Source organism: Bos grunniens, chromosome 6 (genome assembly GCF_055505025.1).
Source record: "Bos grunniens cultivar Pamir isolate PY7600 chromosome 6, Bosgru_T2T1.0, whole genome shotgun sequence".
Classification (NCBI taxonomy): domain Eukaryota; kingdom Metazoa; phylum Chordata; class Mammalia; order Artiodactyla; family Bovidae; genus Bos; species Bos grunniens.
Genome location: NC_141170.1, coordinates 87725001 through 87742125, shown reverse-complemented (window position 1 = coordinate 87742125; position 17125 = coordinate 87725001). Strand labels below are relative to the sequence as shown.

The 17125-nt window shown below is 44.5% G+C and overlaps 1 protein-coding gene across 1 annotated transcript; it reads right to left on the bottom strand.

Moving 5' to 3' along the window:
- Positions 1-5883: 5883 nt before the first annotated feature.
- On the bottom strand, positions 5884-8134 carry ATOH1 (atonal bHLH transcription factor 1). The gene has a single exon (XM_086407799.1). The coding sequence runs from the start codon at positions 7937-7939 to the stop codon at positions 6881-6883; it is 1059 nt and encodes a 352-aa protein (XP_086263925.1). The 5' UTR covers positions 7940-8134; the 3' UTR covers positions 5884-6880.
- Between the last annotated feature and the right edge of the window lie 8991 nt (positions 8135-17125).

The following is a 17125-nucleotide window of genomic DNA, read 5'->3' as shown; positions in this document are numbered from 1 at the left end:
CTTCCATCAAAGTCAGTGGTCCTCTAAACGCATACTGAATTATTACAGAGTGATGCAACTTCATATACCGACCTTAGAGGCATCATGACAACCTGACTCTATCTCCCTACTTCTCTTAGAGTTTGTGTAGCTTAAGAGGATTCTTGCTCCCTGCTTTTCACAAGCATTCACTGGTTATGATTTTGGGAAATGGCAACCCACTCCAGTATCCTTGTTTGGAAAATCTCATGGACAGAAGAGCCTGGTGGGCTGCAGTCCATAGGGTCGCAAAGAGTCAGGCATGACTGGGCGACTAACACTTACACTTAACGGAGACAGGGGGCAAAGTTCTTGCCCCTCCTGGACTGATGCCCTTCTGCCACCAAAGGCAGCTGGTATTGCTTTAGAGTTGAAGTACCTAAGGCCTGGAGCATATGGCCATGGCCTCATAGGCTAAAAGCAACAATGAAGTCAGGTTCATGGGCTTTAAGAATCTAAGCTGTCTTCTCCTCTCTTCTTGGAAATATGAGTGTTATAAAAAAGAAGGCAAAAGGGGGTTACTATAGCCAGTATCCTTTCCTGTCCATTTCCACAGGCAATGTCAATAAGAAGTCTACCATAGACTCCTGTAGGTTGGTGCTCTTCATGGTGTGGTCCTTGCCTCCATTTGGATCAGATTCAGCTGGGAATGCTGTAGGAAGCTTCCTGGAGTTATTCTTTGACCTACCAAATCAATGTCTTTTGGGTTATAAGAAATTTTAAGAAAAGAAATCCTGTATATTTTTGTTAGGAACTGAACTTCTACCTTCCTGGTCAACAGGTAGCCCTATGTTTTCAGATCTCTCTTACTTTTGTGGCATTTAAGACACAAAGACCAAAAATGATGCCTACTAAGGACCCCTCCCAGTCCTAGTCCTTCCCATACCAACATTCCAAGGCCAAGTGTTTGTAGGGGCAGGAAGGCAACAAGGATTGTGAGGAAAGGCCTCTGAAAGAGACAAATAGGTGGCTAGTGGCTCTTAAGAACGACTACATCTGCTGTCTTCCCAAGACAGTCACCGAAGACCTAGCTCACACCTTCCAGCCTCATCCTGACAGTAGCTGGGCCTGGTGAACCCCGCATCAGAACACTATTTCCTTTATTAGATCACTTAACTCTTCAGTGGGGCTTCCCTGGTGGCTGAGATGGTAAAGAACGGGCCTGCAATGTGGGAGACCCAGGTTCGATCCCGGGATCAGAACGGTACTCTGGAGGGGGGCACGGCAACCCACTCTAGTGTTCTTGCCTGGTGAATTCCATGCATAGAGGAGCCCGGGGTGGACTACAGTTGTGGGGTCCCAAGGAGTTGGACAGGACTGAACGACTAACACTTTTAACAGAATTGTTAAAGCTAAAAACAAAACCAAACGCTTGTATTGGAGAGCATCTTTTGTTTCATGTCTTTGGAGGAATTTTCTGGTTTCCCTGGAGAACGGCATGAACTTGCCTCATGGGCCTGACTTCCTGCAGACTAGGCAGCCAAAACCTCTTCTGTTTCTCTCTTGGTTTTGGAAGCGGGACTGAAACAGGAAATGGGATGTAGAGAGGCCTCAAATCTTGGTACCACAGTGCTTAGTTCTGTCTTTCTTAAGGCGCTGAAAGAAAGAAGTCATAGATTTGCGTCTGGGCCTTGGGTTGTGAGAGACAGTGGCCGCGCTCTTTCCAATCAGAGCTTGAACTCTAAGAACTGTAACAGCATCCGTATATCCACAGGATAGAGGATGTTTTAAGCATAAGGGAGGGCTTGAAGAACTCTATTTTTGATTAGAAAAGGGGAACGCATCTTCCCCTGCGAGCCCGGCCCGGCAGTCGCGGAGCGCGTCTGCCAGGCCCTCGGCGCGGTGCCGCTTCACCGCTTCCGTGCCTCAGTCCCCAGCCCGGCTCTTCGCGGACGACCCCGCAGCTCGCCCGCCGCCGCCGCCCCCCAGCTTCCCCTCCCCTTGGCATTGCTTGGCTTTCCCTTCCCGCGGCCTCTTTTCTCGCCCGGCCGGTTGCCGGGAGGTGCAGTGGGCAGTGGCGGCTCCCGCTGCGAAGCTGGGGGAGGAGAGGGGCCCGGGCCTGGCGCGGGAGGCGGCGAGAGACGCTCGCTTCTGTGAGTTCTGCCGGCGGGGGGCCGAGGAAGGCTGTGGACGCGGAGGAGGCCGGGGTGGAGGAGGCCGGGGAGGGGTGATGATGGTGTTAAATGTGGCCGCGCTGCTCCCCGGGGAGCTGCCTGAAAGGAGAGTGCGCTCACCAGCTGACAGCGCGTGCTCCGCTCCAGACGCTCGGCACCGCGGCCAGGAGCCTCTGCCAGCCCCTCTATTGTCAGCCGTTCTCTAATTAAGAAACACTCACATTACGGCAAACCACCCCCACGCTTCTTGGTTCCTGTCCTTTTCTTTATCTCCCCCCGACTTCTCTCCTCCCCTGACTCTCCCCTGCGTCCCAGGATTTAACCCATTCTCCTCTCCATTGGCCTTTTTTGGTTCGTGGCCTAGCAGAAGAGGAGGGACCTCCGTGGTCTGCGATTCTCTCGGGGACTCTGCTCCGCCTGGGGTGAGGGTGGCTGGTGAGAGCAATGTCAAAAAACAGAGGAAAAGTTCACCTTTATTACAGCTACCCCACCTCCCATCTCTCACCCCTTCACCCAACACCAACTGCCATGGGTTCAACTGCTAGAGGTCGTGTTTAACTCTCACCAGGACTTGCTGGTTTTTCCAGATTGCAGTTGACAAATCTAGATTGCCATTGCCAAATGGGTTTGCTGCTTTTCGTTTCCATCTCCAAGTGGGCTCTGGAACTGCCAAGAGGAAGTTGATCATGTCTTTCTTGAACTTTCAAATGAACAGAGGAGAGAAGTAATTATAAGATATCCTTTTAATGAAAGACTGCTTATTTGGTTCAGGTTTAAACCTCTAAAATCAATAGAAAGGCCTAAGGAAAGCATTGCTCCTGCTTTAGTTAAGATTAAGGAAATTAACTACCCCACATTTTTTCTGGTCAGGCTGGACCCCTAGTTAGCAAAGTACCTTGGACTCGTGTTTAAACTTGCTGGTTGCCAAAAAGAAACTTCTTCAGCTTTCTGTGAAATCAAATAAGTTTCACAAAGTGTGGTGAGCCAAAGTCCTCCACCCAATAAAAGTGGTGGTGGTGTGAAGACAGAATGTAAGATAAAATACAAAGCAAGCTGTTTAAAGCATATAAAGTTCTAGAAAGCACGGGCAGCGTCGCAAAAGACTAACCCGATTTATCTATCTTCATTTCTTTAAGAAATGCTGCCTCTTTGTTTGTTTGGGTGATATTAAGCATGTCTAACTTGCACACATAGTTGATTCCTTTGCTAGTATCTTGGATACTTGGATCTGACTGGAAGGTAGAAGCTAATTGCTAATAATGGAGAGAAAGGAACCAGTCAGCATGGCAGGAGTGGTCTGGCATATGGGGAATGAGCACTCAGAAATACTCAATATTCAAGTTTCCAAAATATTAATGAGATTATAGCAACCTGCAGCTATACGTTACAGCTTGTTAATGGAGTGTAAGAGAGCGAGCTGCCAAACGTTTGTTATGCAAACTCCATAGCAGAACCTTAAAATGGAAATGTGATTGGACATCTCTTTCAAAGAAATGCCAGCGTTAAAAGAAAGAAATAGAATGAAGGAAAGAAAAGAGGTTGAAGTCCTCGTTTTAACTTTGAGCACTTAATTTATTGCAAAGTAATTTGGCTTTTTTATGCATCTCTTGATGGGTCAGAAGAATTCATCCTCACTTTTCAATCAGTGTGATATAGAATTTCCAATCTGATATTCTGTATGGCTATTCTTGAGAGCAGAAATGGAAAGTGACTCCACTGAATGAAGCTGGCATTTTCTCCACTTCATATATAATGCCACTAACATTTAAAAGTATAAATATCTGACTGTCATTGTGGTACAAGGGGCAGTAGGTGGGAATCCCTGAACATTTACATAGCTGTAGCGCCTATCCATCTATTTTCTTAGAGAAAGTCTGTGGGCACATTGACATAGTGGATGGGAGTAGAAAGCTCCAGTTCTGAATATTGACATTTTCTAGCTGTGTAATTTTGGGACGAGTCAGGGACAATAGTTTCCTCATTTATAAACGATGTGGAGGAAGATGTTCCTGGTGTCATTTCCGTTGAAATTTCCAGGAGTCCATAAGAAGAAAAGAAATAACTTTTAAGAGTCTTTTAACTCTGGTTAACACCAAAGAAGCATAAATAGCTTTGGAAAATGAAATACAGACTGTTTTCTTTGAGAAAAAAACCCACAGCTTTATTTTTTCTTCGTCTTGTCCTTCCCCTACTGATTCATAACGGATAAAACAATTCTAGGTTCTCTTCTCCATCCACACCTGCGTGCAAACAAACCAAGCCAAATAACTATAAAAATATGTGTATATTCATCCTGCAAGTTTGCCGTCTGTCTATGCCTGTTGAGTCTGCTGATTGAGAACAAAATGGAAATGTGTTAGAAGCAATCGCTTGATTTATTCAACAGTCCGAAGATTCCTGATGTTTATCAGGGAGCACAGCAAACTCATTGGGTGCAAAAGGTTATCTAAGGGTCAGGTGCATTGTTTCTGCCTCTGGAAAGTGTCACGAGCCACCACTTTCTCTGAGAGCTGGCGAGTCTTTGGCTTCCCTTGGTCGTCAGCTTCAGGCGAAAGCCACGGATCCCTAGGTGGTCAGTTATTAGTTTGTTCCTTGATTCCCTGCTCAAGACCAGAACTTCGTCCCTTCGCGTGCATTCCTTTTCCTGCAAACCCAGTTTGTGGTGCTTTCCTTTTTTCAAGGTGCTGGCGGGAAGAGAATTCAGGAGCAGTTAAACTAACCTTCTCTAACTTCCCCCCTTCCTCCAGCCCGCTTCCCTGTTGTCACAATTTATCTCAACGTAGACACAAAATACAAAGGATTTGGCTTAAAATCAACCTCTCCAATCCGGCGGAGTTTAGCCAGTGGAAATTCACCCAATCTTTAATAAATAGTTTTACTCTCAACGTTTGCCAAGAACATTTTAAAAAGTCTGCTTTCTACACACATACTTCATATTAGCTTTTTCTAAATCTATGATCCTGAGACCCAGGATATATTTTTCCTGAGAATGGTGAGGTGAGTGTGAGTGCAGTCTTTAGTTTCTGCCACTGACTAAAAAATGTAGTTAAACATTTTCAACATAGGCATTAATTTAGAAGGACAAGATTAAAGCAAATATCATCTTCACTGGAAGAAACAGAATAGTTTGGAAACAAAAAAGTGTAGCACAACCATTTCCTAGGATGACTGCAGTTTTCTATTTTTTGAATCAATGGGCTCCAATACCCCTTTCCCATCAAGTTCTTTTCCATTGTTCTCTTTTCCTCTCAGTGGCTTCCCTACTCCCCCCAACCCTGCCCCCGCCCCCTACAAAGAAGAGAGAATGAGAGAGCAGGAGGGAGGAAGGAGAGAAAGCTTGTGTTGTGTATTTGAACTTCGGGGCGGAGGGGAAAGCTTTCAACTTGGCTAAAGTTTTTATGAAGTGAAATAGCTAATCCTGGTAAAGTTCACTACTGGCTAGATCCTAGGAGATCTCAGACTCCTTGCAGAGGTTGTTGGGAATAGGAATAAGGAGCACGGAAAGATCCTGGGAAGATTCTAGAGGCAAAATTGTATTGAAAATTTGGGAAAGGTTTTATCTCATCATTTAATTATTGACCCAATCGCTTTTCTGTATTGGATTACTTGATGCTACAAGGTTTATAACGGAATTTTTTTTCAAAACTCGTGGTTCACATAAACTTGCATTTAATAGAAGACAGTTCAAACATTCAAGGTCATTTTAAACTGTTTTTATGCTTATATTAGAATGAAATAAGTAACTGACAAGTAAAAGTTATTTTCACATTTATTTTTATCATTTTGCAAAAGGAATACATAAAACAATGGCAGTTGGCTTTGCTAAATTAAAATAAAATGATCTCGAGTAGAAAAAAGTAAAAAAATGAATCAAGATAAGTAGAAATGGTAGCAAACACTCAATAATAAATATGTCTTCTGATATTAAAGCAAAATAAAATTGACCAAATGCTTTTGACACTACTGGATGTAGGTTATTTACTTATTTTTTAAAAACAAACATTTGTAAAGAGCATAAGGATCATAAGTGGCCGTATTAAAAATAAAAATAAAAAACTGGTCTGCAATTGGCAGTTGAGTTTGTCCCAGAGCCGCAGTAGTGGCGGCTGATAAAGTGCGTGCGCCAAGTTTCCGAAAAGACGCCAAGGTTCTCTCGCGGTCCGATATATATACTGGGTATGCTTATGCAATATATAAACCTCAAAGTTCATTGTTTTCCAACAATTCCATAGTCAAAACTTATTCACCTTGGAAGCATTAACTTTGCGTTTCACAATGAATTTTGGGAGACAACTTCGGAACACTCACTCTGCCACACGTGAGTGCGCGCAACACACAAGGATGGATGCCCAGGGCATAAAATAAATTAAACACAAACCAGCGACAAAGAAGTAGATTCGATGTTTTAGCAGCGTATTGGCAGCAGAGAACTAGAATAATGTTGCTATGTATGAGTACATATAATTAAACCTTATCTATCTACAGGAGGAGCAGAATGTGGGAGAACAGAACACAACTTTTAACAGCAAGCATTCACCGAACAACATGGACGATAGGAAGTTTGGGATAGCTGCGGCTTTTGCAAACCATCAAATGTAGCTGCCATCTGAAGCCAAGTCGTTGCTAAACAACGACCATCACTTAACAAAAATTAAAAGGGTGCGGGGATCTTTTACCGCGGGGCTCTCCGCGCACTGGAAAAGGGTGATTTTGTTTCTGTCTCAGTTTTCCGGGTTTTGGACACCTTCCTAACTTGCCTCATCCGAGTCACTGTAATGGGAATGGGGGGAAAACTCCCCGTCGCTTCTGTGGGATCGGGGGGAAGTTTTGCTACTTTCCTCCTGCACTGGCTGCAGGATGCCCCCAGGCAGCGAAGGCGACAAGTTCTTTTGCGCCATCATCGCCGTCAGGGCGCTGTCCTCGAAAGTCGAGAAGTGCAGAGCTTCCAGCTGCACAGAGTAACCGCCGGCGGAGGCCGGGGCCGAAAAGCGAGTCCGGCAGCTGCCGGGAGGGGTCGGTCGCTGAGCCCCACCCGAGGCTGGCGACGTCCCCGCTGCGGTCGCGGTGCCCGCGCCTGCTTCGTAGGGGGCGGCGGCGCGAAGGTGGTGGTGGTCGCTCTTGCAAGATGCTGGTGGCGGCGGCGGCTGGTCTCCGCTGCTGGGGGTTTGAAGCAGCTCGGACAAGGCGTTGATGTAGATCTGGGCCATCTGCAGGGTCTCGTACTTGGACAGCTTCTTGTCGTTGTTGAAGGACGGGATAACGTTGCGAAGCTGGTCGAAGGCGTGATTCAGCCCGTGCATCCTGCGTCGCTCCCTGGCGTTGGCCGCCAGCCGCCTTTGCTTCTGCACGCCGTTCACCTGTTTGCTGGAAGGGGCGCGCTGGCGGCTGCAGCCCAGCTCGTCTACCACCACCCCGCCTTTCAGCTTGCACAGCTGTTCCCGCACTTTCACCGGTCCCGGGCTCTTGCTGCTGCCACTGCCGCCGCTCCTTCTCACCAGCTCCCCTCGGGCGTCCGCCTCGTCCCGGGGCGCGGCGGCCTCGGAGGCACCCAGCTCTGGGGAATGGAGCAAGTACTGGGCGGCGCGTGCCGTGCAGATGCCCTGCAAAGTGGGAGCCAGCCAGGCGCGTGGGTCGGTGCTGTCCAGGAGGGACAGCTCGGCCGGGTAGACCGGATGCTCTCTTGCCTGCAGGGTCGCAGGAGGCTGGGGTGGCGGCGGCTGCGGGAGGTGGTGCGGCTGGGGATGGCGATGGTGGTCCCCCAACTCCTTCACCTCAGCCCACTCTTCTGCATGCAGCAGGCGGGACATTGCACTGCAGAGGCTCGGAGGCTCAGGGTCGGAGGAGGCACTGGCAAACAAGCTCAACCAAAAACCCCTTCCCGGGTCTCTACTGCAATGTCTAGTTTTTTTTTTTTTCCTCCTCCTCGACCCTCCCCCACCCACTCGGAGATCACACACCAGGTCGCGTGCAACGAAGCTTCTCTGGTTGCTGAAGGCGCTGCGCCCCTTTAAAAAGCGGCACGCGCCAGTGTGTCTCCCCCCGCTCCTCTCCCAGCCCCCTCCTCGCGCCGGTCGCGTGTCTGCTCAGCCAATGGAGGGCGCGGGCAGGCGCGTGCGAACAGCCAATCAAAGAGTTTTACACCCGGAGAAAAGTTCCTGCTAGTGGAGCGCTTGGGCGGCGGCTCCAGGTTTTTTTTTTTTTCCCCCTTCTCTGTTAAGTTCTTAGATTCATATGTTAATTGAGGGTTGTAATTTGACTCCAGTGTTGTGTCACCCCGCCAGGGGCTGGGGTGCGTGAGCGGTTGCGGAGCGGACTCTTGGCTGGAGCCCGAGCAGACTCGGGTTAGAAGTGCGCAGCCACCGGGCGGGTAAGCGTCCCCGGACGAGGCTAGACGCGCCTGGGATGAGGAGGGCTCTCGCGGAAAGGAGAGAAATCCGTTTGCCTTTTGCTTCTTCACTCTGGGATCGCAGTTCGCACCGTTTGTGCCCACACGTTTAAAATCTCTCATATAGAATATGGCATGCATAGATATGCATGTAATATATACATGTATCTATGTATAAATATTTCATTATGTATTCATAGATACATAATTGCTAAATGTCATCCACCATTTAAAATCAATGTTGGAATTTTTTTTTTTAAATATTGTCTCTGAATATGTTTTTCATTTTTCACCTCTCGCTCCAGATCGACATTATGTAGTCTCTTTCTTAATGGAAAGTAAAGCTCTGGTACGGTTATAGAATGTACCAAACTCCAAATCCCCACCCCCACCCCAAATCCTCTCCGTTCTCCTTTCCCAGCACCCCGAGGCCAGATAGGATGGTAGTCTGCAGAAATCAGAGTAGTTTTAGGGAAGGGATATTGTGTCGTTTGAACACCCACAGTAGGACTTCATACTAAATGCGGAGCAAGGGGAGGGGAGTGGCGAAAGAACAGGCTCTTGCGTTCCGGGCAATTCGGAACACCCTCATGGTAAAGAAGCCCGGAGTGGTCTGATCTGACTCAGGAGCCCCAAGTTTAATACGGCACGAGGCTTCTCTGGCAAACACCTAGAAACCACAGCCTAAGTCACTGCTCCTCAGATCAGTTAGGGTGTGCTCTCCCCAACCCCCAACCCCAGCCGCAGCCGCCGCCTGGCGGAGCGCTGAAACCCGGGAGGTCCTGGGCGAAGCTTGGAGGCTGTCTCCCAGGTGAATATCACCCTCCCTCCGCGCCCGCAGCTGGGGCCTCGGGTAATCATGCCAAAAAGCCAATCAGAAACGCCCCAGGCCCAGGCGTGCCCATGCTGGCGCCCAACCCTCCTCCACTCTCTTCTGCACCTTACCTTCCTCAAGCGAGTGGGATGCAGCCAGCTCGGGCTAGTGCTGTTTTCCACTTTAGCGGTGGCTGTCCTCCGTAAAGGAGTTTCGTCCTCTGGAAAAGATGCTGAAGAGAAATGCCGGCAGAGATGGCCCTTGGAACATAGTTTTGCAAGTGCCGAGAAATGACTGAAAGTTGTTCTCGCTAGTATTCACAGGGACTTGATCTAACCTGCCATTTAGAACTCCCTGGACAAAAGAATCTCTGGGACTAGACTAGATTTAGTTTTGAGTGATGGATGGATAGATAGATCGATTGATCTATCATCTATCTTCTGTAGCTTTTTTTCCATCAGGTAGGCAGAGGAAGCTAGACATCTGAGTTGGAGGTGGAAGCATGAGGCCCAGGGCATGGGATTGGAATCTGAGTTTCATGAACTGGGTACCTCTGCAGAGGCTTTCAGTCTTGGGATGTCAAACACTACCTAATGTAAGTGTCTGTAGGGGCTGGATAGTGAGTGGCAGAAGCAGCTGAGTATTGCATATGGCAGTTTAAGCAGAAAGAGAAGGGCTTTTCGGTGCTGGACAGCTGGATTAGTTAAATATGTGTGCCTGCTCAGTCGTGTCCAACTCTTTGCAACCCCATGGACTGTAGCCCACCAGGCTCCTCTGTCCATTGGATTCTCCAGGCAAGAATACTGGAGTGGGTTGCCATTTCCTTCGCCGGGGGATCTTCCCCACCCAGGGATCAAACCCAAGTCTCCTTCAGCTCCTGCATTGGCAGGTGGGTTCTTTGCCAGGGAGCCACCTGGGAAGCCCGATTAGCTAAATACAGAAGGACTAATAAAAAAAAAGTAAGCATTTGAGGAAAATAGGAGTAAGGTTTCTCACTGTCAGAGAAGGGAATTACAAATATGGAAATGGACAAAGCTGTAGTGTTGAATTTGAATTGGATATTTTGCTATGAATTTATGGTTTTCAATATGTATAAATAGATACCGGAATAGAATAGATATAAATGTGGAGTGTATGTGCATTCATATATATATATATATATATATATATTCCCTAGTTCTTTTCATTCTCAGGGCTTGGGATCAGCAATGAGCATATCTAGCTATCAAATTTTACTTTCCAAATAAATTGCCCACTAAACAGACCAGGGTTCTTGGAAAAATGAACTAATTCCAGGGATGGTAGCAATGTTAATTTCCTGATTTTGATGGCTTTATTGTGGTTATATAAGAGAAGAGAACGTTCTCCTTTTCAGGGACTACTCACTAAAATATTCAGCTTATTCTCAAATAGTTTAGATAAAAAGGTTCCTTGCATTATGTTTTCAACTTTTCTATAAGTTTGACATTCTCTTGAATAAAAAGTAAACACACCAAATAGGCATATTTAATTTGTTCTTTGCATGTCTAGTGTTACCAGTTCATGTCTAGCCAAGCATTATACGAGTGCTGGGGCCTGTAGTTATTGCTGAAACTTTAAGTTAAACGTTGTTCTGCCCAGCTACAGTAGAGTATGTATTCAATGGGTTTATGAATTCTCAAGTTTTAATGACTATTCAATTCATAAAAGTCAAAAAATATTTCTCAAGATGTGCCCCAAATTGAATATTAACTTGAAATGTACTCTTTTACAGGTTATTTAAAGTAAAAATTTTAAATCTTTACAAATTCTCCTAGGCAGTGTTGTGATCAGGTTACAAACATAAGAAAAAAAAAGAAAAATCAAGCAACCAACCAAAGGAATTCCCATAGCCCCCAGAAGTATTGTTTTCACTACTGTTTATAGCAATTATGAGGAAGAATTAAGCATATCCCATCATTCCTATGTGAATGGCATTTCAGAGCAATCAGATGGTATTGCCTTAGTTCATGAGGAAAATTTCTTTTCAAACTAATTCCATCTAATAAGGATAGAAGAAATAAAAGACTTAGAAAATTCATCATTTCACAACCCCTAATGAAAATTTTTATTTAATCGATAGCAATGAATGAAACAATTAGATCAAGGTTTGTTGGGGGAATTTGACAATGGATGTATCAGTCTGTCACCATTGGAACCCATTCATCAATCATAGCATCTTTCAGAGTAGCACATGGTATTATGTGCTTCCTGATTTTTCATGTATTATGAAGTACTCATATAATTAATATAATTGATTATATGGACAAGCTCTATACAGTCAGCAAAGACAAGACTGGGAGCTGACTGTGGCTCAGATCATGAACTCCTTATTGCCAAATTCAGACTTAAACCGAAGACAGTAGGGAAAACCACTAGACCATTCATGTATGACCTAAATCAAATCCCTTATGGTTATACAGTAGAAGTGACAAATAGATTCAAGGGATTAGATCTGATAGACAGGATGCCTGAACAACTATGGAAGGAGGTTCGTGACATTGTATAGGAGGCAGGGATCAAGACCATTCCCAAGGAAAAGTAATGCAAAAAGGCAAAATGGCTGTCTGAGGAGGCCTTACAAATAGCTGTGAAAAGAAGAGAAGTGAAATACAAGGATAAAAGGAAAGATATACCCATTTGAATGCAGAGTTCCAAAGAATAGAAAAGAGAGATAAGAAAGCCTTCCTCAGTGATCAGTGCAAAGAAATAGAGGAAAACAATAGAATGGGAAAGACTAGAGATCTCTTCAAGAAACTTAGAGATACCAAGGGAACATTTCATGCAAAGATGGGCACAATAAAGGACAGAAATGGTATGGATCTAACAGAAGAAGAAGATATTAAGAAGAGGTGGCAAGAATACACAGAACTATGCAAAAAAGATCTTCACGACCCAGATAATCACAATGGTGTGATCACTGACCTAGAGCCAGATATCCCAGAATGAGAAGTCAAGTGGGCCTTAGGAAGCATCATTACAAACAAAGCTAGTGGAGGTGAAGGAATTCCAGTTGAGCTATTTCAAATCCTAAAAGATGATGCTGTGAAAGTGCTGCACTCAATCTGCCAGCAAATTTGGAAAACTCAGCTGTGGCCACAGGACTGGAAAAGGTCAGTTTTCATTCCAATCCCAAAGAAAGGCAATGCTGAAGAATGTTCAAACTACTGCATAATTGCACTCATCTCACACACTAGTAAAGTAATGCTCAAAATTCTCCAAGCCAGGCTTCAACTGTACATGAACTATGAACTTCCAGATGTTCAGGCTGGTTTTAGAAAGGCAGAGGAACCAGAGACCAAATTGCTAACATCCACTGGATCATCAAAAAAGCAAGAGAATTCCAGAAAAACATCTACTTCTGCTTTATTGACTATACCAAAGCCTTTGACTGTGTGGATCACAACAAACTATGGAAAATTCTTCAAGAGATGGGAATACCGGACCACCGAATCTGCCTCCTGAGAAATCTGTATGCAGGTCAGGAAGCAACAGTTAGAACTGGACATGGAACAACAGACTGGTTCCAAATCAGGAAAGGAGTACACCAAGGCTGTATATTGTCACCCTGCTTATTTAACTTCTATGCAGAGTACATCATGAGAAGCTCTGGGCTGGATGAAGCACAAGCTGGAATCAAGATTGCCGGGAGAAATATCAATAACCTCAGATATGCAGATGACAAAGAAGAACTAAAGATCCTCTTGATGAAAGTGAAAGAGAAGAGTGAAAAAGTTGGCTTAAAATTCAACATTCAGAAAACTAAAATCATGGCATCTGGTCCCATCACTTCATGGCAAATGGATGGGGAAACAATGGAAACAGTGACTGACTTTATTTTGGGGGGCTCCAAAATCACTGGAGATGGTGACTGCAGCCATGAAATTAAAAGATACTTGTTCCTTGGAAGAAAAGTTATGACCAACCTAGATAGCATATTAGAAAGCAGAGACATTACTTTGCCAACAAAGGTCCATCTAGTCAAAGCTATGGTTTTTCCAGTAGTCATGTATGGATGTGAGTTGGACTGTGAAGAAAGCTGAGCCCTGAAGAATTGATGCTTTTGAACTGTGGTGTTGGAGAAGACTTTTGAGAGTCCCTTGGACTGCAAGGAGATCCAACCAGTCCATCCTAAAAGTAATCAGTCCTGAATATTATTTGCAAGGACTGATGATGAAGCTGAAATTCCAATAATTTGGCAACCTGATGAGAAGAACTGACTCATTGGAAAAGAGCCTGATACTGGGAAAAATTTCGGGCTGGAGGAGAAGGGGATAACAGATGATGAGATGGTTGGATGACATCATCGACTCAATGGACATGAGTTTTAGCAGGCTCCGGAAGTTGGTGATGGACAGGGAGGCCTGGTGTGCTACAGTCCATGGGATCGGAAAGAGTCGGACATGACTGAGCGACTAACTGTACTGAACTGATGAAGTGCTCAGACTTCTATGAAGTATCCTTAAAAAAAAAAAAAAAGAAGTGAATCTGAGTTTAAAATATGGGGGATATCATATTGGGCTTCTGCGGTGGCTCAGTGGTGAAGAGTCCATTTGCAATGCAGGATCCACAGGATACACTGGTTCAACCCCTGGGTCAGGAAGATCCCCTGGAGAAGGACCTGCCAACTCACTCCAGTGTTCTTGCCTGGAGAATCCCATGGATAAGAGGAGCCTGGGGGGCTATAGTCCATAGGGTCAGAAAGAATTAGACACAACTGAAGTAACTTAGCACAGCATAGCACACCATATTAAGTTTAAAGGACATCACGAAAAATGCAAAGAGACAACAAACCCACTTCGTGTAACATTCTATAGAACAAATGTTCAGTTTCCCCAAGTCTGTGGCATGAAGAAAAGAGAGAGGTGAGGACTGTTCTTGATTAAGACAGTCTCAAGATATAGCACCAAAAGCAATGTGTGGACCTTGTTTGGATTCAGATTCAATAGTAAAAGGATCATTTTAAAGACACTTGATGAAATATGAATATAAATGCAGTATTATGTGATACCAGTGAGTTATTGTTAATTTTTTCTAAGTATGATAAAGGCAATGTGGTATCTAAAAAGTTGTGCATACCTTCAGAGTCACACTTATATATATATATATGTGGGTAAAATAACATGCCTATGATTTGCTTTGAAGTACTTTGTGAACAAGATCAACAGTATAAAAAAGGAATAATGAAGCACATGTACACAAATCTTGATAATCACTAATATGGGTGATATAATAAGTCAGTAGACCATTATTTGAACATGAAAATTTTCATAATAAAATTCTATTAGAAGTTCAGTGGCATCTCACTGTCTATCATACATCAACCACAGAGTCCAGCTTTTAATTCTCAGTTAAAACTATGTCCTAACCTATGTTTCTAGACTGAGATTTCATTATTCCTTTTGCACAGCTTCTCATATTTATTTCAAGGATCATCTATGTACATAAAGATCACTTGGGATATTCATTAAAAAGGTAGATTCCTGGGCCCCTACTAAATCTACCAAATCACCTTTTTGAAAGGAACCCAGAACTTGTATTGAAAATAAGCACCCCAAGGGTTGTCCCACTTTGAGAATTATTTTTCTAGACAATTTCCTGTACTCTATTCAGCTAGTTTATAGTTCTCAGAACTTGTAATTCCTGTCACCACAAACATGCTAATCCAGACACCTATTATCTAGTTCTACTTACTAGAAGGTAAGCTAAGTTTCAAAGTCTAGACTAAATGCTTCATCCTCTAAGAATTCTTCTCTTCTCACCTCTGGGATTACCATTCATCTTTCAGCAAGGAGATGAAAGCAAGGTGACTTAGGGTCTACTATTACACTAAAGGCTTGTTAGAGCTGTTCGCAGTTACATTTGTTACAGTTCCTAGGTTTGCTTAAGTTTCATTGACCACTAGGAACTGTAAACTCCTTCACAATTTTATAGTATCTGTATCAGTTATCTATTGCTCCATAATAAATCCACCCCCAGCCTCAGCCTCAGTGGTTTATACAACACACATTTACTACATCACACTTTCTGCGGGTAAGAGATTCTGGAGCTGCTGAGTTGGGTGGTTCTGGCTCAAGATTTTTCAAGAGGTTTTACTGAAAATATCAGCTCAAGTTTTAGTATCTGAAGGCTTGACTAGGACTGGAAGGGCCACTTCCCAGATGGTCCCTTCACAAGGCTTCAGAGTTAGTGCTGGCTGTTGGCAGTAGGCCCAAGTTTCTTGCCATGTGGATCTTCTCATACGGCTGTTTGAGTGTCCTATGGCATATGAGCACCTTGCTCATTCAGAGGAAATGATTCAAGGGAGAAAAATGCAAGCTTCAGTATCTTTTAAGAGGGCTTCTGAGGTGGCTTGGTGGAAAAGAATCCTCCTGCCACGTAGGAGATGCATGTTCGATCCCTGGGTTGGGAAGATCACCTAGAGAAGGAAATGACAACCCACTTCAATATTCTCGCCTGGAAAATCCCAAGGGCAGAGGAGCCTGGAGGTCTATAGTCAATAGTGTTGCAAAGAACTGGACTCGACTGAGCACGCGCACATCTTAGGCCATTTTTTTCTTCACTGAAAGTGAAACGCACAGGACTTCCTCTCAACACTGTCTTATTGCAACAGTAGCCTGTTTTTGGCTTGCGGACATAATGAGTCACCCTATCCACGAACCAGGCCTCAGTTCTTCCTTCTTTGTTAGCTGTTCCTTTTCTGTTACCTCATTAGAGGTGAGACATTGATGAAATGGAGTAATAAAAGAGTCTGGGACACCTGTTCATGTAACTTACTTATGCTCTCTTGAACTTATTGGGTCTGATCCAGAATTACTATTTCCATGATATGATGGATGGATATTTTCCCCTCCCCTCTCCCCCTGTCGAACTTGTAATTAATGAGATATCCAGATCAAAGTGAACAGCCTCAGTTGCACAGCACTTAATATTCCTTCATTAAGAGTTCAGTCTCTGCTAGAGGCCAGTAGCATCCAAGATCTGTTTGGAATGGTGGCTAGTTCTGTGCTTCAGATGGCATAATCTTGTTCCAACGCCTTAGAAGTCTGTGCTATGACTCTTCTACTGGGGCTTACAAAAGACCCTAAATGCAACCTTATGTTCCACAAATAGCTCCAGCACCATAGAATCTGCTGAATCACATGATGTCATGGACAAGGAGGTTTATTCCACAACTTAGATCTGGTGTAAGCTCTGCTCAGAACTACTTGCTTCTGAGTCAGTTGTCAACTGATAAATAAGTCAGAGCTGTATGACATGTGCTTTCTCCAAAATCAAAAAAGGACTACCAGGCATTATGCCTGTTCCTTTGGGAGTATCTTATTAATAGTATGTCACATAGTTCTGAAATTCTAAAACTTCACCACTCTGGCAGGATCTTGGATCTTTGTAATGTACCTCACAAGGGTATTTCTTTTAAAGCTACTTCCTGCTCCAGTTAAAGTGATGTCATCACTAGAACAGACCACCATGAGTTTCTGCAGAAGTTCCAGGTAAACCAAGTCCTTTTATCCTGAGAATGTTAACATGACCCTACAATGTGGAGATTCCTTAAAAAACTGGAAATAGAACTGCCTTATGACCCAGCAATCCCACTACTGGGCATACACACAGAGGAAACCAGAATTGAAAGAGACACTTGTACCCCAATGTTCATCACAGCACTGTTTATAATAGCCAGGACATGGAAGCAACCTAGATGTCTATCAGCAGATGAATGGATAAGAAAGCTGTGGTACATATACACAATGGAGTATTACTCAGCCATTAAAAAGA

Excerpts from the sequence above, each read along its gene's own strand:
- ATOH1 (XM_086407799.1), bottom strand. The coding sequence starts at position 7,939 with ATGTCCCGCCTGCTGCATGCAGAAGAGTGGGCTGAGGTGAAGGAGTTG.